This window comes from Pteropus vampyrus, unplaced genomic scaffold (assembly GCF_000151845.1).
Source record: "Pteropus vampyrus isolate Shadow unplaced genomic scaffold, Pvam_2.0 Scaffold74, whole genome shotgun sequence".
NCBI lineage: Eukaryota > Metazoa > Chordata > Mammalia > Chiroptera > Pteropodidae > Pteropus > Pteropus vampyrus.
Genome location: NW_011888855.1, coordinates 95,900 through 118,515, shown reverse-complemented (window position 1 = coordinate 118,515; position 22,616 = coordinate 95,900). Strand labels below are relative to the sequence as shown.

The following is a 22,616-nucleotide window of genomic DNA, read 5'->3' as shown; positions in this document are numbered from 1 at the left end:
CTGTCCAGCCTATCGTACATTTTATTCATTTATCTTGCTTATCCTGCATCCACGTAAGCTTGCTGAGAGCAGGCACTTGGGGCTATTCTGCTTATGCCAGCATCCCCAGGGCCTTGGAGAGGGTCAGATGGCAGGTGATAGGAAAGTCTTTGCTGAGTAGGGTGGCAGGGAGGTCACCACTGGCCTGCCAGGGTGGGCAGAGCTTCAGCCAGAAGTGTGTTCACCAAAGGGTGGCTGTGGCTTAAGACCTCGAGAGTCTGTGTGTGTACTCTGGCCCTGCTTTTCGCCATGGTGAGCTTGGCAGGCGACTTTGCTTCTCTGTGGTTCAGTTTCCTCTCTGTCATAGGTACAATAGTGCCTGCCTGAGAAAGTTGTTTTGAGGATCAACTGAGCCACAACTTTGCAAAGTAACTGGGACAGGGCCCAGTACATAAGTGTTTTATAAATTTAAAAAGTTATACATTAATAGACTTCCCCTCATTTTTAACCAAAAATAATTGGTCACTAAAGCAGCTAGCACTGATAAGTAACAGTGGTCCCTCCTTATCCATACATTCTAAGACCCCCAATAGATACCTGAAACCATGGAGAGGACCAAACCCTATATTTACTTTTTTTCATAGATACTACCTATAATAAAGTTTAATTTATAAATTAGGCAATTTCATGGATAGAAGATTTGTTCTCACCATAGATCTTAGCAACCTCAGCAGGCGATATTTTTTTCTTTCCTTATTAAGTCTAGAACTTTCACCTTTTCACTTAAAGGAAGCACTTTCTGGCTTCTCTGTGGCATATCTGAATTGCCAGTATCATTACTCTTGCACTTTGGGGCCATTACTAAGTAAAATAAGGGTGACTTGAACATAGGCACTGCAATATCATGACAGTCAATCTGATAACTGAGATGGCCACTAAGTGACTAATGGGCAGGGAGCATTACAGCATGGAAACACTGGACAAAGGGACGATTCACATCCCAGGAAGGATGGAGTGGGATGGCTCAAGATTTCCTCACACTACTCGGAACAGTGTGCGAATTAAAACTTAGGAATTGCTTATTTCTAGAATTTTCCATTTAATATTTTCGGACCACAGTTGACTGCAGGTAACTGGAACTGTGGTAAGCGAAACCGCTGAGAAGAGGGGACAACTAGTGACATTACCTAGAAGGCAGATTGTGCACCTGCCCTAACAGAATAACCAAACGTGTGTGGCTTCCTTTCCCGCCAAGCCCGACCTTGTGGTTACTTGCTTTTTCTCGCCTTCCCACACCTGGGGAAGAGCATGTAAGCACCCTTGCGGTCTCTTTGCTTCCAGGGTCCCTGTGCCCCTACTCCTTCTCCCTCTGGCCTTGGTCTTGGTGGTGGTTCAGAGACTCTGGACTCGCTGCAGTGTTCAGAAGACATCCTTCCTCCCAGACTGTGCATCCTCCTCTGTCTCGGGGCAGCAACTGTGACCTTCAGGGCCACCAAACTCACAGGCCATAACAGGCTTTTGTCTAATCCCATGTGTATTCATTTCCTGTAACTGCTGTAACAGATGACCACAACTTGGTGGCTTAAAGAAAACACATTTATTCTCTTACAGTTCTGGAGGTCGGAAGTCCAAAGTGGGCTTCACCGGGCTGAGGTGTCAGCAGGCCCAGCTCCATGTAGAGGCTGGAAGGAAGAATTTATTTTCTTGCCTTTTCTAGCTTCTAGAACTGCATTGCTTGGCTTGTGGCACCTTCCTGTATCTTTCTGTGCTCCATCTTCACATCCACCTTCTCCTCTGATGGTCACAGGCTCTCCCTCTGCCTCCCGTTTGTAAGAACCCATTTAAGGCCTGCCTAGACAATCCAGGATCACTTCCCATCTCGACATCTTGTTTAATCACATCTGCAAAGTCCCTGTTACCATAGAAGGTAACATCACAGGTCCCAGAGGTATCTGAGGGGTATTTTTCAGCCTGCTGCACTACGCTTCCTGTGGAGAAGGAGACCGGACAGGAAATCCATTATGCACAGCTTTCCCGCCACACAGAGGCTGTTTGCCCCCATCACACCCAGGGCAGGGAGAGCTGCTGCAGGTCAGAGCCAAGGAGCGGTGGGTCACCTTGATACAGAGCAGCTGCAGCTCCCATCCTAGAAGCACCTCACTGATCTTAACTTGGTGGTTCTTAAGGAAACAGCGCCCTGAGATTCCAGCCATTTCCCAGGAGGCCTGTGCCAGCCCAGGCCGGATGTCAACCCCTCCCTCACAACTTCTTAACATTGATCTGTTTCACCAGCCGTAAGAAAGGGACTCCCCTCCCCTTAGCCTAGAAGGCAGCAGGCTCTGGGAAAGAGTCAGGGCTCCCCTCTTTCTCAAGCCTGCCTTTGGCTACTAGAGTTGGCCTTCCCTGGGCCTCAGTTCCCTCATCTGAAAAATGGGCCAGTCACACCAGCTTCTTAGGGTTATCCTTAAGATAAACCGAGATAGTGAATGAAAAGCAATAAGACCAGTGCAGGAAACACAGCAGTCACTCCAAAAATGGGAGCTGTGATTATTGTCACTGTCATTCATGCTCTTATTTTTTGTTCAGTTCTACAAATGCAGGAAGTAAGTGCCAACTGTGTGCCAAGCATGATGTCCCCCCCGCCCAAGGCCTGTGGAAACAGTGATGACACAGTCCAATGTACTGCCCACCCTTATGGAGCCCACAGTTGATCACAGGGGGGCACAGAGACCCCTCTGAGGGATGTCAGGATGGAACCGGGAGGACTTCTCGGAGGGATGAGGAAATACTGGGCAAGAGGAGGGCCTGGGACAGAGGCCTGTGCAGAGTTTGGTGTGGCCCTAGTTAGCATAAACAAGATCTGTAAGTGTACTGTGTTTGACTCCTCTCACATTTGAATATTCAAACATTGAGCACCTAGTATGTGCTGGAAGCTCTTCTCGGTGCTGGGAAAACAAGAGAACAATCCATACAGGAATCCCTGCCCTGGACAGACAGACCGATAACAAGATAAACAAGTAAAGTGCAGATTCTCTAGGAGGTGGTCATCTCTGTAGAACAATAACTCAGAGATGGGAGTGCTGGGGGGTGGCAGGGGTCACTGTTTCCTGGGGTGGGCTAGGAAGGCCTCACTGAGAAGGTGGCATTTGAGCAAAAACTTTCTTAAAAGTTAGGTAAGGCAGTGAGCCGTGGCCATTTCTGAGAAAGGTAGGCTGAATTTTTAAAAATACAGCATTTGTTTAATCGGCTTGAGTCGGTTGCAGCTGCTAAGTTGATTCCATCTCCAGCAGCAAGTTGAATGGTTGAGTTGCTGCTTCTGAAGACATGGTGGAGAGCAACCCTGAGGCAGCATTCGGTTCAAGTCAAGAATGATGGCGACCTTTATTTGCTTCCCTGGGGAATGAATAATTCCACATAAATTAAGCTTCCAAGAGAACAACTCTTTTTAAATCGTACCTTTGTTAATTGTGAGATGGGAAACCAGATGATCACACTTACTAGAGATGAGTGTAAAGTGTAAGTAGGCCCAGAGTGAGGAGCTGAGAAACTGAAAGTCACATGAAGCACATGAACTTTGGCCTCCATGTTTGATTCTTTGTTTAGAGCATTTGGATGCCCTTTCTTTCTAACTGAAATTGCCAGTTCTTGCTCAAGATAAGGAGTACTCTGGGTAGGTTTTCACCAGACCCAGGAGCAAATCCTGGAAGTGCACGTGACCCTGAGACCCGCATTCTTTTCGCAGGGACGCACTCCCTCCGCTACCACTACCTGGCGCTGTCAGAGCCAGGCCCCGGTCTTCCCCAGTTTCTGGCTGTAGGCTACGTGGACGACCACCCCTTCATTCGGTATGACAGCCGTGTGGGCAGGGCCGAGCCGCAGGCCAGGTGGATGGCACCAGTGGACGCCCAGTACTGGGAGACGGAGACCCAGAAGCAGAGGGCCTGGGCAGAGGTGCAGCAGGTGGAGACGTGGACGGTGATGGGCTACCGCAACCACACCAGCGGTGCGTGGGTGCCCCCCAACCGCCACCCCTTTCCACCTCCTTCCTTCACGCTCTGCACGCTGAGCTTCCCGACCTGTCCACTAGGGGACAGTGGGTGCTGGGCTCGTTCCTGAGGAATGGCTTTTCCCAGTCTCTTTCCCCAATAGCCAAGGAGGGGCCGCAAGAGCCTTCTGAATCACTTGCCGCTGCAGCAAGCAGCCCACGGCCATACAGCAAGCATCCACCGGAGCTGGGGGCCCATGATGCCCTCTCCTCAGCTACCAGGGTTCCAGACCCTAGCAGACCTCAGAGGTCTTTCCTGGCTTCCCCTTCCCCCTCCCCAAATGATTGAAATCACATGCATCCTGGCCTCAGACACCATCTGTGCCAGGCAGGGGAGGGAGGCTAGATGAACTTGAACTAGGCAGATTGCTCAAGATGGGATACAGAATCCGGTGAGGACCCCTGTTTTGCCCAGTGTCAGTGAGGGGTGAGGGGCGGGAACATTTCTCAGCCTCAGCCTCCTCGCAGCAATGGTGAGAGCACGCCCACTGCCAGGACTGCTGATGACACTGAATGAAGTGCCAGTGTGGAGCATAGCTCCATGCAGCACCCACCCACTCTGTGCCCCGACTCCCAAGTGACTAAAATCCTCAGGCCCCAGAGGCCCCAGAAGGACTAGACATAAAGGACCGAGACTAGGAAGGGCTGTGCATGAGCCCAGGGTCCCCTGGGATGAGCATCACCAGCCCCCAGTGGCGGTGGTAACAGCCAGATGCACCAGATTTCACATATTCCCATCTCTGCAACCATTGAGGGCATCTTACACCCATAAATAACTGAATTTTTTCCTTCTCAGTAGCACAGAAAATAATGATGTGTCTAATTATGAACTCGACTGTGCTTCCCACACGAGAGGCCTAACAGACTTCTCAGCCCTGGCTGCTCATAAAAGTTACCTGGGGAGCATTCTTTTAAAATACCCACTTCTAGCTACGGCCATGCTACCCTGAACAAACCTGATCCCATCTGATCTCGGAAGCTAAGCAGGTTCGGGCCTGGTTAGTACTTGGATGGGAGACCACTTAGGAAGACCAGGTGCTGAAGGCATAAAAAATAAAATAAAAATAAATGCCCACTCCCTGCCTCCACATTCAGAGGCCACTGTGGGTGGTGGGCTTCTGAGCCCCGCAGCCCCCCACTAATTGCGGCCTTCTTGCACGCAGGTATGCATAGCACTCAACGCATGTTTGGCTGTAATATCCAGGAGGATGGCCGCTCCAGCAGCTTCTGGCAGTTTGGATTCGATGGGCAGGACCACTTGTCACTGGACCTAGAGACTCTGAGCTGGGTATCAGCTGAGCCCATGGCTATGCGGACCAAGCGCTGGTGGGAGTTGGAGCGCTGCTACGCTGAATATGACAAGGCCTACCTGGAGGGCCTCTGCCTCACTTCTCTGCGCAGGTACCTGGAGCTGGGAGGCCAGCACCTGACCCGGAAAGGTAAGGCCCGACCTGTGGCAATTCAGAGTGTGGCCTCACACTCCCATTCTAAAGAGCTGTTCCATTTGACAGAGAAGCAGGGGAGGGGTGAGGGGGGCAGATTGTGTCTCCTGACCCAGATAAGCCCACTGGGGCCTGGAATGATAGCCAACCAGCAGAGCAGGAAGAGAGCTTCAGGCCTCTACTCCAGGCGAGATAGAGTGAGGGGTTCTGGAGTCCCCAGTGTGGTCGGGGGTGAGGGGGGGGACCCTGTCTTGGCCTCATTTTCTTTATCTGTAGAGTGAGTGGGTTAAATTTGATGGCTCATAAAGTCCTCTTAGGGTTTAACGTCCAGTGGGTCTGCTCCTTGGGAAATAGCCCCAGGCCCCAGGAGCTTCCCTATCACTTCCTGAGCCACTGGAGACGACAGGGAAGCTGAGGCCCTTCGGCCTGTTCCTTCCACACACCTCTCATGCTCAGCATGCTCCCAGACTCCAGGTGCATTCTAAACTTCTGACTCTGGCCGACAGGGCTGGAGGTACAAGGGATGGAATGGACAGTAAGGAATGTGGGTGCTTGGGGGTGCCAAGGATGGAGTCCTCACAGGCTGCTGGGGGGTGGGGCTGGTCAGCACACCCAGCCCACCATGGTTGTCTGCTAATTCAATGGTGACATGTGAGTCAGCTGAGGTAATGGGGAAGATGTTCCTCAAAGGGGGAGGATAGGACAGATAATGTCAGGAAGAGAAGACGCGATTACAAGAGCAGAGCATGGTGGTTCAGAGCTCAGGCACTGGAGCCCAGCCTCCAGATCCACATTCTGGCTCCAGGACTTGCTGGCTGTGTGACCTTGGGCAGGTTACTTGCCTTCTCTGTGCCTCAGTTTCCTTATCAGTGTAATGAGAATGGTAATAATAATCCATGCTCCCCTACAGCACCATATTGATGTGTGTTCAATAAGTTTGCTGAACTCTCATCCAGCACCAAGTGTTGTCCTGCCTCCTTCACCTGGTATATTAGGTGCTCCACAGAAACAGAACCAACGGATGTGTGTATGTGTGTGCATGTATACATACAGAGAGAGAACAGAGAAAGATGTGTTATAACGAATTGGCCCACATGATTATGGAGGTTTAGAAGTTCCAAGATCTGCAGTCAGCAAGCAGGAGACTCAGGAGAGCCAATGGCACAGGCTTGAGACCCAAGAGCTGATGTTTCCGTTTGAGTCTGAAGGCAAGAAAATACGGGGTCACAGTTCAAGGCAGTCAGGCAGGAAGAGTTCCCTCTTATCAGCCTTATTGTCCTATTCAGATCTTTAACTGATTGGGTGAGGCCCACCCACATGGGGAGAGCAATCTGCTTTACTGAGTCCACTGATTCAAACGTGAATCTTGCCCAGAAGCGCACACGTACGCACACACACGCACGCACACGCGCGCACACACACACACACACACACACACACACACACACACACACGTTGGCCAAATGCCTGGATACAACATGGCCCAGTAAGGTTGACATGTGAAAGGAACCTTCACACCTAGATTATATCATTCAGAACAACTCTGTGAGGAAGGAACGATGGCTCCCCATTAAGCACTAAGAGACAGAGAGTTAGTCAGGAGTCAGGCTGAGCTTTGAACTCAGGCTGTCCAGCTTCAGAGCCACACTTGTAACCATGCTCGTTGCAAAGTGATGAAAGGGACATTGTTCTTGCCTTCAGTAAACAACCTCTTATTAGACACATGCTGTGTGCAGGTAGTCACAGGGGAAGTATGTAAAGTCTGAGAAAACCCTAGGGTCTCTGTGGGAAGAAGGGGAGGTATCACTATGGGACACAAGAGCCCCACCCAGGACCTTCCTTGGAGGTGGGGGCAGGAAGTCACATCCTCCCATGGGAATTCCCAGGACAGTGCTGCTTTGGAACAGTTGGCAGTGGGTCATCCCTGCCTCCAGTGTTGGTTGAGTGTCTCTCAACCAACTCCTCCCTGTCCTCCACCATGGAAGATGCTAGAGACTGGGATCAAGCATGAGGGATGGGCAGAGAGCAGTCACTCACCAGCCATCCTCCGTCCACCTCTCTCTGCAGAGCCACCCACAGTGTATGTGACAAGGCACTCGACCGAGGACAGGGGCACCACGCTGAGGTGCTGGGCCCTGGGTTTCTACCCACGGGATATCTCGCTGAGGTGGTGGCTGGGTGAGGAGGAGCTGGCCCTGGAGACTGAGCACGTGGAGACACGCCCCAGTGGGGATGGCACCTACCAGATGTGGGCGGCTGTGCGGGTGCCAGCTGGGGAGGAAGCCGGGTACACCTGCCACGTGCAGCACTCTGGCCTGAGCCACACACTCACTGTGGCCTGGGGTAAGGAGCTGGGCTTGGCTGGGAGGGGGCAAGGAGGGCAGGGAGGGTCCTGGGGCTCCAGAGATAATCCCATGCTCTGCTCCCTTTTCTCTGCCTTCCTTAGAACCGCCCTCTCGTCATGGACTCATTGCCATGGTTATCTCCTCTATCCTGCTCTTGCTGGCAGTTGGAGTTGTGATTTTGACCAAAAGATTCCTTCAAGGTAGGTGGAGAAGAAATAGTGGGAGGCCCTGAGACTGGTCCGGCCCAACAGGGAGGAACGCTCTACTCCCATCTCTTTGGCTACAACTGTTACTTTCTGGGGAGCAGCAGCTACTGCACAGAGCCATAGGGCCCTGCTGTCCTCACAGCTAAAGGGCACCACTGGGCCGGACCTCAGAAAGGGCCTGGAGAGGGAGAGAGAAGGTGGGGATCCAGGGCCTCAACTCTGCCCCACTCCTACCCATCTCTTGTTTTCTTCTTTATCCCCACAGCGAGGAATAAAGAGTCTTACAAGCAAGCCCCAGGTGACTATGGGACAGGTGGGCAGAGGAAGCCCCAGGTATCCCCAAGCATAGCTGAGGGGCCTTAGAACTGAAGATGGAGGTGGGGCACTGGGGCGGGTGCGTACTTCCCCTGTCTTCAGCCTGATCTCAGCCTCTGCCCCTTTCCTCAGTCCTGAAGCCAGATAGAGGGGGCAGGGGCACACCTGGGAGCCACCACTGGGGTTTGGTGGGGGCCAGGAGCCGGCATGGATCACCTTCCTCTTTCCTCCCCATAGATGGAGAGGAGCCCCCATAATTCCCAGAGGCCAGCGAGAGCAGGGGCTGCTCAGGTCCTCTGCTGACAGAAGTTCACCATCACAGACCAAGGAGGTGTTCTGGGGGGTTTTGGGGGACCACCCTGCCCTGAAACTGAGCCCTCCGCACCCCCATCAACCTCATTACAAGTGGTCTGCACCACTAGGATGGCTTGTCATCTTCCTGAAGTCCTTTCAAAATGTTTCCTGTTCAGGGGTTTGGGAGGAGGGCAGTAATCATCCTTCAGATCTTTCACACTTGACAGTTTGCAGACTGATTTCCTGTTAAGTGTTAAGTCCCACTGGAGCCTCTCAGGCACCCTGTGGCAATGTTATTCTCACCCCCACTTTCCCAGTTCAGGGAGTTATGGGGGCAGCATCCTGCATCCGTCTGCGAGCATGGAGAAGAAATGGCTGAGTGCCTGCCTCTGTATAAGTGTGTTCTTGTATGCACTTGTGATCCCCTTTTGTAAAGATTAGAGTGTTCGAGGGTGTGTGTGATATGTGTGGGTATGTGTGGTGTGAGGATGTGTACGTGAGAGTGAAGGGGTATGTGGGTGAAAGTGGGTGTGTGAGTGTGTGGGTGAGGGTGAGAGTGGGTGTGTGGGGGTGGGTGTCTGTGTATCTGAGGAGGCGCTCGGAGGGACAGGTGCCCAGGGGGCTGTTAGGAAGCTAGGAAACAACGGGGCCTCTATTTTCCTTCCTGTCCTTTTGAATGATTTGAATTTATACAGTAAGCACATTACTTTTACAGTAGGAAACAGAACATTTTTGCTTTGTCCTGCGGAAATGGTGTTATGGGTGTGTCTGACAAGGCCCAGCCTCACGTCAGAATCTCAGCGAAACTGAGTCTCCTTTGTGAACAAGGATCTCTCTGGGTCCACATGCCTTTGTTTTTTTAGCAAAAAGTTCCAATCTCATGGCCACCTGGTGTGCAGGGGGCTGGGAGTGCTCCACTGTCATAAAGGACACAAAGCCAGGCCCCTCCAGGGGGACCCTCTCCTTCAGCTGACCACAAGACCTGACGGAGCCTCCTGTAGAGACTTCTGAAACCTCTGTATCTGCAGTCCTAGGAGGCCCAGAGCCCTAGAAAAAGATCCAGCCTGCCCTGCTTCCTACAGGGTCTCGGCAAGAAGCCTGAAACCATCAGACTGTACCAAGGATGTGTCCTAAATGTCTGTCTGTCCCCATAATGCCATCATGCTCCACATGTGGGACCATGTACTGAGCAGGGTTCTAAGCACTTTATGTGTGCTAAGCTGTTTGGTACTCTTAGCACACCTGTACTCCAGGTGAGGAAACTGAGGCCCAGGGTCCCATGGCTGGTTCATGCCACAGCCGGGACATGAGGTCAGGCACTTCACCACTGCACCTCAGTGACAACTGTGCTGTTCTGTAAAGGAGGAAGTAAGTACAGGTCTGTGACTCCTTACCTGCAATTCTGAAAGCCAGAACACCTCCACAAGCTCAAAGTTTCTTCCTAACTTTGGCATCAAAACCTGACCTCAAGCGAGGCTCTCCGTACTCTATTTACTTCCTCTAGTGTGCCTTTCACAATTCTCCACAAGAATACTAATGTATTTGATTATGGAGTGTCATCCCTGACCCCCTGGGAGTGTTATGCAATATTCAGCATCTATACTTGGATACCTTTCTCTTTTTTCTTGGTATCTTTCTGAAGCCCAAAGAATTCTAAATTCTGAAATATCTGGCCCCAAGGGTTTCAGGTAAGGGATTGTGGACTTGTATTAATAAGGTTTTACGGTAATAAATCTGTGTATTTTTTACAGTCATCTGGATGTATGATGAGATGAAGGGTGTTGGGCCCCCACTGATGGGGGGTTGCGAGGGCCTGGGGAAGGGTGGGGCCGAGGGTATTTGGGGAGTAGTAGATTGGAGGAGGCTCCCGGCAGTCTCAGTTTGAATTTGTACAGCAATGTCACCTTTCTGTTGCCCCACCTACCCAAGACTTTAGGCTCCTCCACGACCCACAGACCCACCCCCCTCACCCCACCAGCTTTAGTCCTGCTCAGGCAAGCACAGACCTTAGACTGGTGGCTTGCATGGCTCTGATTATTGCGGGGGTTGTAAGCTCGGAGCCCTCCACAGAGGGGCTGTCTTCTGTAAGGGTGAGCCCTGGGCAGAACGGGCTGAAAGTTCGTGTCCAGTTCTGAGGATCAGGAAAAAGGGCACAGAGGCCATGGATGGTATAGTTCCTCCATGGTCCCTATAGGATAGCGGCAGGGTCCTGCCCACTTGCCACCCACTCTTCTGAGTGGCCTCATTGGTTACTTGGTTTAAAAACTGACTGAAGGCAAGGGTCATGCTGTCCACATCTGTCCTGGACATCCATATACAAACCCTTGTCTTTTGTACCTCATTGCCTTCTGCTTGCTTTCTTCACCCTCCTCCAATATGGCTTCCTACAACATGACATCTGCAAGGGAACCTGGGGCTCCAGGGAGCAGGGGCTGGTAGACAGAAGTGTCCCGAGGAGAGATGTCGATGTAGAATATCCAAACCTGTAGAGAATTTTTATGAGTTTATTTGAGCCAAACTGACAATTATCTGGAAGCAAGATCTCAATGCTCCAGAGAATGACACTTTTGCAGCTTCTTTTATGCATTTGGAATTAAGGAGAGAAGTAAGGAAAATGACATGAAACGGGAGGAAGCAAGGTATAGAATTAATTAACAAGATTATGTGCTCCCTTGAGGGTGGTTATGCCTCCAAGGGGTCTGCAAAAGAGGATTACTCTGGGATCAAAGGCGAGTTAATCTAGATGCACAGAAACAATGGACAGGGCTTGCTTAAGGCAAAGGTAAGCCTTTTACTAAAGAAGTTATATGCCTGGGGCATGTGTGACCACCCACCATGACCTGCCCAGGTAGGAATTAATGATCAGATCACCCTGTAAGGTTACCTTCCATAGAGCCCGTTTTTCATCCACAGAAGGGACACTTCTATACTGCCCTCCAAGACTTGAGGGGGCCTTCCTCCCCTTTCCTGAGTCTTACTAACCCCCTGCTGGAGCAGCCCCAACCCCGACTTTATATACTAGACAGAATCTACTGGCTTTCCAGCTGCCACAAGCACTGCCACCCTGACCTTCAGAAGGTCTGCTCTGAAACTGGATTATGAGATCCTTGGCAATGGGGCAGCACTTCAACTTTTTAAAAAATCATATTTCCCTTAGAGGCTAGTTTAGTGTCTTGCCCATAGGACCATAAACTAGAAATAAAGGGAGCCTAGAGTATCCATACAAGTCCCTGATAATATAACATACTCACTGCCTCATCATGCTGCCCCCTCCACTGCGGTCCTGTGAGAGTCCTTCCCGTCAGGTGTGCGCTGTGAGCTCTCTCCAGTGCACACCTCTCTACCTTCCACCCACACTCCTGGCACATATTGCCCTAAGTCTGATGTACCTGCAAAACCTAAGGCGAGGGAACATGATTCAACCAGCACCCACAGCCAGATAGGAGGTGAACCCAGGGGTCCCGAGTCTAATACCATAGAGGGATGAACAGGCCCAGAAAGCATGGTGGTGCCCGACCCAGGCCTTGCTCCCACTCCATTTTTGTTTCCTGAGTAGAAATGGCTAGTCAGTCATTTCTGCTAAAGATGGGGGCTCTAGGCCCACCTGGACCAGCCCGGATGCCTGCCTCTCACCTGGGTTCCTTCCTCAGCCACTCCTGCCAGGAGAGAAGGGACAGGGCAAAGGCAGAGGACATTCATCTTAGCCTTCACTGTTCCCCTGGATGCCCCCAATAGCCAACACAGTCTCAAGTGGACAAAGGCAGTGGGGCAAATGAGAAGAGCCCCAGGCGCCCTTTGAAACAGAAGAGGGGCCTGCGAATCCAACAGGGGCTCTCCTCTCAAATCTCAGCCCCCACTTCCCCGGGAAAGAAATCTTCCCACCCAGCAGGGCACTGACTTTGTGTCCTGGGTACTGGTCCCCTCCTTCAGCCCAGACTGGGCGGACCCTGGCTCAGAACTAGAATCTCTACGTGCCCTCCACCCCTCACCACCCCCACCGCTCAAGAGGGCAGGATATCTCCCCATGGGTGGAGTGCTAAGCCAGACTTCTAGTCCTAAAGCCACCCTGATAACCTATCCCCCGACCTCTGCCATTGACATATATCTCACCTGCTGACCACCCTGGAGTCTGGTCAACTTTTTTCAGGACCCCATACTCAGAGCCAAATTCTCTGGCTGCTTTGTGATTATGACTGAACGGATTAATTTATTAGTGGACAATAATGACTTGTGGGTATTCAATGAATAATATTAGACTCCATACCCACCAGAAGGCAAGGTTTTCTTACAAGCCACCTTTAGTGCAGCCTCACTCCCTGCATTTATCTACAGTTCCCACACCTGCCCTCCCTGAGGTCTCCTGGAACTCTCCAGAGTTCATGTTCGGCTGCCCTCCTGGAAGCCCTTTTAGACATTTCTGCTCTGAGGTCTCACGGCACCCATACTTGTGTCTCCAGGGTGCCATGATGAATAACACAGGGCATGCCCAGGCTGGCCACTGGAAGAGTGACAAAGGCCAGCAGGAAGGCTCAGCCTTTTTTTTTTTTTACCTCTAACATCCCAGAGAAGCTCACAGACCAAGATGGAAGCAGAAGAGTAACTGAGGGCACAGGCTGTATCACCTGTGTCTTTTTAGCTTCTTGTTACCCTTGAACTGAATCATAAGATCTGGAATAGAGATACATGAAATGGAGGCAACAGCCTGGGAGGAGAGGAAGGAGTCAGCCTGCCAGCTGCCTATGATAAAGGGCTGACTCTCTGGGCCAGGCCCCTCCAGGCTTCCTTGCTGCACAATGAGCCCGGGGAGCCACAGTCCTCAGCTTTGCAGCCACCAAAGTTCAGGAAAAGTGAGGCTGTGCTGAAATCCCTCTTCCCCTGGCAGTGGCTAGGGAGTATGGGTAGGCCGCAGGCTTCAAGGTGGCTCTGCCATCCAGGAACTAGCCTGGCCCTGCCTGGCCTAAATCAGGTGGGGATGGGAGGAGGAGGGGCCCAGAGCTGGTCCCCTCAGGGCTTCTCCAGAGGGTCCTAAAGCACACAGCCTCCTGCTCTTTCCTGCCTTTGCACCAGGGGTGAGGATGCAGGGGGTCCTGTCCTGACTCCCCTGTCCCCCATCCAGCTTCCATCCTTCTGAACGGGAAGTGAGATGAAAAAAAGCCAAGCATAAAAGCATGCACTGTATGACTCCGAACATCCTACTGTATGATTTCATTTCTAGGAAGTTCACCAACAGACAAAACTGATCCCCAGCTAAAGTTAGGATAGTGGGTACCTGGGGGTGGGGAATAAGTGAAGGTGACCTGGGATTTCTGGGGGTGGTCCATTTCTTGTTCTGGATGTCCAGTTTGAAAAATTATTGGAGCTGGAAATTTATGATTTGTACATTTCTGTGTGGATGTTACATTTCAAGCACAGCAGAGACAGAACCACCAATATTCCTAGAGCCTGTAAGAGAGAGACCAGCCAAAAACCCACAACCAGACCTGAGGCTGACCCACTGGTCACCCTTACCCTGTCCAGCCAGGACCTCCAGACTCTGACTGTGGGGAGGGAGTGCCAGGGATGGGAGAAGAACCCAGTCTTGAACCCAGAGGGAAAGACACAAGCCAGAACTATAACATCAGAAGGCACTCTGGAGGTCCTCTTTGCTAGCCTTTTAGCCCAAGGGTCAGTAAACCCTTGGGCTAAAAAGCATCAGTTATAAATATTTCAGACTATTCTGGCCACATATAGTTTCTGTCTACATAGTTATCTTTGTTTTCTTTTTTTAACCACTCCTTCTAAATTTAAAAACCATTCTTAGCTCTTGGGCCTTACAAAAAGAAACCAAGAGCCAGATTTGTCAGCCCCTGTGCGACCTGACCCATGCTAGGCCACCTCTCTGGTACCTCTGACAAATGGTCCCCAGTGTCTGTGTAACAGGGATTACCTCCTCACCAGGAGCTGGCATTTAATCGTCTGCCGTTGAACTCTTGTGTAGGCTTCGTCAGCCTAAAAAGGCTGCCATGAGTTCCCCTGGATATATTTTCTGAGATCAGAGTCCTGAGAAAAATGCCCTAGCAGCCACCACTGTCGCTGAGTCCTAGCCCCTGACTGCCCTCCACTGCTACCCTTTTCCTGGTGCCCCTGGGACAGTGACACCTGAGGGCTTGTGTGTGCGAGCTGGGTTCTGGAGAAAGCTAGTAGTCCTCCTGCAAATAGGAGAGTGTGCTCGGTTGCTGGGGGTTGTGTGGATTGCAAGAGAGCTTAAAACCAAGCCTCCCATATATCCTGGAAAAGATCAGCTAAGTTTCACAACATGATGGAATCTGAATAAAGGCCCTCTCCCAGCTGCCACTTGGGTTTGAAGAGAGGTACTTTAGAGAAGAAAGGAAGATAAAAGAAAATAGGTGTTGAACTTTACAGATCCTCATTCACTTAGGCATTCTTGAGAATGCGTGTCCATTCTATGTTCCTGGAGATCCCACCAGTTCCTTCATGATGCTCCTTCTAGCCTTCTCTCACCATCTTCTCCCACTTGCGCCCCCTTGCTCTTTCCTTCAGCTGTCCTCCCCACCTGGGCTCAGCTCCGCTGGGGTAGGCAGGGACTTGATTTTTGAGCAGCCCTCTCTTCCCTCCATCTGCTCTCCAGCTCATTCCCCCACCCCCTTTCCGTGTGTGGGGTAGAACCTGCAGAGATGAAGAAACAGTCCCATCTGGAAGCTCAGTTCCAGTTTTTGTTGCTCAGATCCCCCCTACCCCATCCCGTGGCCTCTCAGGCTCTGCCATGACCTCCAGGGAGGCTCCCAGCTTGTATACTGGGAATCTACTTGTTAATTCCATAACAAATAACATCGCCAATAGGTGTCCCATCTTAGACAGCTCAGACCTGGGTTTCAACTCTCACCCCCTCTAGATATAAGGCTCTCAGAACCACTAGGATTACACGTGGTAGGCTATTTTTCACCACAGGATCCCAATCACTTGACCCTATTCTGAGTGAGAGAGAACAGGAGATAGGGGAGAGTTTCTTCCAAGCCCATCTACTATGGGACAGGAATATTGTGGCAGGTGATGAGAATACAAAGATAACCCCAGTGGGCACTGTTCCAATCACTTTACAGATGTCAATCCAACTTCACAACAACCCATGACAGGTGTGCTACTATCACCATTATTTTGCAGATAGGAAACTGCTGCACAGAGATGTTAAGAAACTAATTCAAGGTCACAAAGAGGGTAATTGAGAGTTGGGATCCTAACATAGCCTGGCGTCAGCCTCAGGAAAGAGTCTCCTTCAGGAGATTATGCCTGGGAAGAGACCCGAAATATAATTAGGAATTATGTCTGGGTGAGGCCGAGACCAGAGCCTTCTAGGTGGGAGCACGTGTCTAAAGATACAGAGGAAACAGCCTGGCGTGAGCGTGTCAGATTTTTATTTCAGATGGATGGTTCTGGTGGTTGCAGAATGGATGGAAATGAGGAAGGTGATGGGGTCAGATCTAGGATGGCAGGCACAGGGAAGGAGAAAACAGATTTGAGAAAATAAAAATCAGCAGGACTTGGCTCATTTACTTACTCAGCAGATATGTAGGGAGCACTCACTGTATGCTCAGCACTTACGTCAAAGGACGTGTGTGTACAATGTGGGATGGCACATTTACCGCCCTTGCTTGGTGGAACTTACGGTTCATATGCAGGCCCAGTGAGGGAGAGTAAGGGTTCCAGGGTGCATCGAAGGTTCCACTAGGTCAGGTCATGTTCCTCAGACCAAGGACCAATTAGTGAAGGGTGCCATCACTCCACTGGGTCTTGAACAGCATTTTACTTAAGAAAAATGGACCATATCACGGTGCCTGGAATGCCATAAGAGAAAGAACAATTCCAAGAAATTTTGTTTGTTACATACGTGCAAATCTGTATAGGATTAATATGTGCAATGTACTTCTTACTGAGGGTCAAGTAAAAATAGAAAAAAACAAACCTTGTAAAACCTTCCTGAAGGATGACCACACATCTATAACTCTGTACTCTTTGAAGGGACTGATCATGTCTCACTTCCTTTTTTTTTTGGTTGATGTTCCTATAACATGGATAGACGAAAGTGGGTGGATAAATGGATGGACGAATCATAAGATGAATGGATGGAATAACAAAAAATCGACGGGTAATTGGGTAGGTGGATGGATGAATGCATGCATGCATGGATAGGTGAATGGATAGTGAATGGAAGGATTATGGAGGGAGGGAGGTGACAATGTCTGCAGGAGAAGTTGATGTAGGGCATGCCGAGTCTGAGGTGTCTGAGGGGTCGCAAGACAGTGGAGATGAACACAGAAGTTAAGGTCATGGGAGACATCGGGGTTAAGACACGGAGGCTCTGCAGATAGCAAAGGGTACATTGGTTTGAAGAGGAAAGTTGGACGCACACAAGTTCTCACGCAAGAGCCTTTGACCTCACGTCCACTCCGTACCACCGCGAGCAGAACCCTTCCTGGTTCTGAAGACACCGACCCCAAGAGCGGCCGCCACAAAGCGAAAGTCCTCCGTACCACAAAGACCTCTGGCTAGAAGGGGCGGAAGTGCACCGGAGCCCGGCCGCCGCACTCACTGCTCTTTTGAGTCCGTTTCTGAGTACCCATCTGTGCCTGGATGGTTAGAGCGCGGTTAATGCCGCTCAATGACTTAATTGATTCCCTTTTCGCTTGTTCTTACCAGGAAGCCTGTCTTATCTGGGGCAGCTGGATGGGCGCAGAGTCCCCCCCCTTGGTTGGGCCCCACCTGGCGGGGGGGGGGGGACCATAGAGATGTAGTCCTCCGTCGGCCTAGACCACACCCTCCCGAGTGTGGGTTAGCGCGCTCACGTTATCTTCGGTTGCCTGGGGCCGGGTGAGCGAAGCCGGCTCCTGAGGGCCGCGGGTCGTGCAAACGCGAGGGAGGTGAAGAAACGTGGCAGGACCTGGGTTTGCACGCCGAGCCTCGAAGAGAAGACTGCAGCCTGGTTCTGCCCCCGCTGCCCTCGAAGGGCGGCTGTGAATCCGGACCCAGGGCCTTCGCGCCTTGAGGTGAGAAGATCCTGAGAGTGGGGAGCAAGTCTTCTCTGTAGGCCTGAGGGGGAAGATCAGGGTTGTGGAGTCTTGGGTCACCACGTCCCCCGCTCCTCAGCTTCGAGCTGACGCATCCACACCTGCCTACGGCATATTACGATGGCTGGCAATGCCTCTACTCTCAATCCTGTGCAGACCCTTCAGGAAGAAGCGGTGTGCACCACCTGCCTGGATTACTTCAAGGATCCCGTGTCAATTGGCTGCGAGCACAACTTCTGCCTGGGGTGTGTGACCCAGCTGTGAGGTTAAAGAAGACGAGGAAGGTAAATGGGAGGACAACGGCGACGAGGCGATGGGGGCCATCAGTGGATGGTACAACTCTATTCGAGGTTTTGTGCCAGGGGAATGCTAACTAGTTGTTCGAGGGCCAAGAGAATGATGAACACAGTCGGTGACGGTGGCATAAAAAATTTGGACAACGTGGACTATGTGTGGCACCTGGAGGGAGAAGAGGAAGATCGGGACTATTACCTGGGAGGTTTGAGACACGACCTGAGAATTGACGTCTACCCGCAAGAGACACTGGCAGAATACGATGAGGATGACGAAGAGCTGTACCTGCCTCCTTCCGCCCCGCCACTCCCCACAGTTCACCTGCCCCCAGAGCCGAAAGAGCTTCACATGTCTCAGCTTTCGTTTCAACTTGTAGCTGGCCAACATGGTCCAGATAATTCACCACTCCTTATGGAGGGAACTGGGGGAATGATCAGGGCATCTGGTCCAAACACCAGGAAGCCCTGAAACTTCTGCGAGGTGGACAGAGGCCATCTGTGTGGTGTGCCGAGATTCCAGGAGCCACAAAACATGGCAGCTTGGTGCCACTGCAGGAGGTAGTGCAGGAGTACAAGGTGAGAGGCCTAATTCCCAACTAAGTTGGGTGTTTGAAAGGAGTGGAGAGGAAACCAGGGGAGCTGGGAAAGGTAGGTACTTACTAGTTAAAACTCTTTTTGGGGAAAGATGGGTGGGTAAAGTGGAGATGGGCATATTTGGACAAAGGAGACAGTGGCTGAGGTCAGTTGGCTTCCCCAGAGGAAGCTGAACAAAGACGTGACAGTCACCAGTAACTGACCACTGTTGTCATTCCTTTTCAATCTACCTAAGTATAAAGGGTATAGGTGACAGATCCCTAGTACTTATTTCCCTCTGATGTGAGTCCTGAGTCTATACCTGACCAAGCCTCCAGGACCTTTAACAGAGGAATGGAAAACCATAGTCCTTGTAGATAGTAGACATTTGGGACCTCAGAGCACAAGCAGTGTCAAAACAAGCTGGTAAACTGAAATGCCAGGTGTGAGTCCTAGATTAGTAGAGCAACTGGCCACACCCCAATACCAAAGTTTGGGGTTGTTTCCCCACCTTCAGTGTAGATTCCACTTTCCCTGTAGAGAAAGGCAGAGACCATAAACATTTTTGATGGATTAGAATAAACCTCATGTGCTGATCACTTTGCAGTGGAAGGAGTGAGGGATTTAGGATCAGATGGCCTGGCTCTGCCACTTACTGTCTAATCTTGAGCAGGTTTCAACTTTTCAACTTTACTTTTTCCCTGGGCTTGTTAAGATTAAAAGAGATCATGCATGTGGAAGTATTTTATAAACCACAAGGCACTAAACAGATATTTGCTTTTTTATGTGACTTTCCTCTACTTTGTCTTCTTTGGGTTTTGATTTGGTTAATGCCTTGCTTTCTAGTTCCGAACATTAGAGAATTGTCTCAATGACAGTCAGCATGAATACTGTCATCCTTACCAGAGTCCTAGGTGGACTGCTAGGTGACTCCTAGCAGTACCCAAGGAAGGAGAGGTTGTCTCCAGGCCCAGAAAAGTCTTAACCTGAGTATTCAATAGCAGCTGCTCACATCTCAGTAGTGCTTTACAGTTTATAAAATATATTTCCTCATGTTTGCCTACAGCAGTGATATTCAAACTGTGGATTTTGCCCAATTCATGGGTCTTAAAATAAATGGATCATGCCTAGCATTATTTTAAAATGAAATAGAATAGAAAATATCAGAGTGCATGGGGCATAGAAAGGGTAAGTATTGTTTTATGAAACTTATATGTACACATGTATACTCTGTCTCAAAGTAAAATGTATTGCTTACTCTGGGTTGCATTCAAATCACAAACGACACTGTCCTATAGGCATCATATATTAGATATTATCATCATCCCCCCCAACCCCCCATTTTACAATAATTTGGTAAGTGCACAGTTAAGACACAAATCTTAACTACAAATCACAGCTAATTCCATCATACTAATCTGACTTTAAGTACAAACCCAAGCACCAGGCTTTCCCTCAGGGTAATAATTAAGTTTGCCTACAGAAGAAACTATGTTCTATACTTCTGGGTTTTAGTACACTGAAGCTGAGGAAAGGAGGTAACCTTTCATGCTCTGCTAGAATTTTCTGGGAAGGAATTGAAACCACAATTTTAATTGAACGTGAGTTGAAACAAGAGAAAAGACAGTCTTTTCAACTGAGAAGGCCAGACAACACTCATTTGAAACCTGGAACGTTATCTTTAAACTGATGGTAATTGACATATTCTTTCATTCCTTATACAGTGCATAGTTTTATCCCTTCCTTTCATGGATGAATGCATATTACAGTAGCATGATTTAGAGTTTTACGGAACAAAACTCATGATAACATTATAAGGAACTATTTTGTATAATGATTTATTTAATGTGTTACACATTGCACAGTTCTGGTTACAGTTTCTCTCGTTACGTACTAATTCAACACAAATCTTTTATCTACTTTGGAGTGATCAAGCTTTTTAGTTTCAGGGGCAATGGGCAGGGAGTCATGACGCATCAGTGATTTTTAGGAATAGGAGATAAAAGTATTTCCCCTCCACAAATTATATCAGCATTTCAGGGTATGGGGAGTGGTAGTTTATAATATCATATTTACTGTTATAAAGTTAGAAAAAGTTACTTTTTCATAATAAATAAAGTGGGAAAGAACTCCTTGGCTAGTGGGAATAGAGATAGAGCAAGAAGCATTCAGCATAAGGCCTATAATTAGTGAGGCGTATGACAGGTTGGGTAGCCACAGGAGATAGTCATTGTGGTATGGTGCCATTTATACTGCTATTTCTATCGCATATCCAGGACAGTTCTGTTGTTTTGAGGTCAGTGTTCTTTTTAAGTTTAATTTTGTATGAGAAGCTCTTTTTTAGCCCTGAAAAGCTTACTTATTTACATCTTCCATTTTGTCTATCCCATGAGTTAGAGTTTGTCTTGACTCTTCAAGCTAGAATCAGATTATGAAAGTGAAATCATTTAGATTTTACCAAGGGCACCATTAAATGGTGTCAGGTTTTGGGCAGCAAACGGGTGTATAAAAAGAAAATGAAAAAAGATTTCACTTACTGGAGCTCAGGCATAACTGGATGCCTGGATGGCCGTGCACCCCGCTGCCACCAATAAAATAATCACTCTGCAGGAGGGATCAGATGCTTCCATCATCAGTACTCCCTGTTTTTGTTTTCTCCTTGAAGACAGATTGGACAGTATTGGAATATTAAAAGGAATCTTTGAAGGCCATGGAAGCTTAGTATTAAATAGCTCTTTTAATTGCAAACGAGAAAAAAATGGAGAAATTGGTGAAACCCTGCATTCCGAATGCTGCCACAACTTTGAGAGGAAACTGGGGAATCCCAGAATTTCTTCGCCTACTTCTGCAGTCTTAACTATGAACTGATGACAGAATATCAATCTTCAGGTGTTAAAAAAAATCAGCTCATCTTTCTGTGCTATTGGCTGAGATGAATCTACTGAAGAAAATTGTGCTTTGCTTATGATCACAATTAGGCTTTAAAAATTGAGGATGTGTTTTCACAAGCCTAGTATTTGACCACGAAAGAATATTTTTGAAGCTGTATCAAATGAACTGAATTGGGGGAGGAATTACAGGAGTATATGTTGATGGTGCTACAGCAATGGCATGTTTTAGATATGAATTTTTGGCAAAAACTGAAGAAAATTGGCATTCAAGATGTACTACAGCAGTCACCACCAACCATTAACTTCTAGCAGTTTGCCCATAGTCTACTGGGAATCTTCAGCCTTGCTGTCAGCATAACTATTGTGAAAAACAGTACATTAGATCCCAGTTTGCCTTGGTTTTTGAAGATTGAATGCTTTTCAGAGATATTGAGGTTCCTTGATTGTCAAAGAACTGTATTCAGCTGAATTTATGGATAGAACTGATTTTGGAACACCAATGAAAAAGCTTAGTTCAACAATTCAAAAATTAAAACTTTGAGCGGAATTTAACGCATTGAAGCTTAAAATACATTGACCCTGAAATATCAAGGGGCAAACAGCAACATCACTGCTCATATGAACTACTTTAAGCAAAACTTGCCAAAAATCCAGCTGCAGATAGCAAACCAAACTCATTTTTTAAAAATTTATTTTCTTGCTCAATCTTTTGAGGACCAGATTCATGAATATTATTTCAAGAAAAAAAGTGAAATATCCAAACTATTTTGGGTAATATGTTCTTGACCTTGTTCTTAAAACCCACCTAGGGTAGCTTTGGGGAAGAATGTGTTCCACACTGATGTTCCATCCTCACTGGAAGAACGTCAAGAGGATTTTGTGGAACTCAAAAAGTCTTAATTGTTTTTACTTCCGGATAAATACTCCAGAAAAAGTTGGATCTAAAATGTCTGAAGAGATGAGAAGACATCATTCTATTCATTATTCCATATTTTTCTTACATCTTAGATGTTTTTAATTTTTTTGCTATATTTAGCTGTGGGGAGAAGACAGTTTAAGAGTGTTGTTAAAGCACCTTGTGTTGTTGCATCTTCTAAACCACCGAGGAAAAAACGGCTTAAATGTGACATATTTATCACACCATTTGAATAAAGTTTGCCTTCCAAAATTA

At 48.9% G+C, this 22,616-nt stretch overlaps 2 protein-coding genes, 1 long non-coding RNA gene and 1 pseudogene across 14 annotated transcripts in view; 3 read left to right on the top strand and 1 right to left on the bottom strand.

Annotated features, from left to right (window-relative positions):
- The window catches only part of LOC105293481 (H-2 class I histocompatibility antigen, Q10 alpha chain-like), a 16,078-nt gene extending 5,698 nt beyond the window's left edge, over positions 1 to 10,380 (top strand). Inside the window, exons 2-8 of one of the 5 annotated variants that reach the window (XM_023531829.1) lie at positions 2,566 to 2,841; positions 3,722 to 3,982; positions 5,188 to 5,463; positions 7,534 to 7,809; positions 7,913 to 8,011; positions 8,283 to 8,411; positions 8,570 to 10,380. In XM_023531829.1, the coding sequence (XP_023387597.1) occupies positions 2,730 to 2,841; positions 3,722 to 3,982; positions 5,188 to 5,463; positions 7,534 to 7,809; positions 7,913 to 8,011; positions 8,283 to 8,380 (1,122 nt within the window). In that variant the 5' untranslated portion in view covers positions 2,566 to 2,729 and the 3' untranslated portion in view covers positions 8,381 to 8,411; positions 8,570 to 10,380. The remainder of the gene's footprint in view (positions 1 to 2,565; positions 2,842 to 3,721; positions 3,983 to 5,187; positions 5,464 to 7,533; positions 7,810 to 7,912; positions 8,012 to 8,282; positions 8,412 to 8,569) is intronic. The other 4 variants (XM_023531826.1, XM_023531827.1, XM_011362146.2 and 1 more) reach the window with 4 other exon arrangements.
- On the bottom strand, positions 1,558 to 17,862 carry LOC105293482. Of its 8 annotated transcripts, none has more exons than XR_895992.2 (7): positions 16,587 to 17,862; positions 16,290 to 16,458; positions 13,896 to 14,068; positions 13,177 to 13,294; positions 11,878 to 12,282; positions 10,964 to 11,109; positions 1,558 to 1,967 (listed from the first exon to the last, which is right to left on the bottom strand). It is a non-coding gene; the product is annotated as an uncharacterized LOC105293482 (long non-coding RNA). The 8 variants fall into 8 exon arrangements; XR_002780883.1 differs by lacking the exon at positions 1,558 to 1,967 and adding an exon at positions 2,851 to 3,372; XR_002780887.1 differs by lacking the exon at positions 1,558 to 1,967 and having other exon boundaries at positions 10,250 to 11,109; positions 16,587 to 16,685; positions 17,044 to 17,862.
- Positions 4,953 to 5,071, top strand: LOC111741205 (annotated as a pseudogene).
- On the top strand, positions 17,794 to 22,616 carry LOC105293483 (tripartite motif-containing protein 52). Its single transcript, XM_023531831.1, is given in 10 exon segments — positions 17,794 to 17,948; positions 17,950 to 18,033; positions 18,035 to 18,091; positions 18,093 to 18,293; positions 18,295 to 18,384; positions 18,386 to 18,451; positions 18,453 to 18,467; positions 18,469 to 18,508; positions 18,510 to 18,629; positions 20,070 to 22,616. Coding segments are annotated over 9 exon segments (765 nt in total). The 5' UTR covers positions 17,794 to 17,808; the 3' UTR covers positions 18,582 to 18,629; positions 20,070 to 22,616.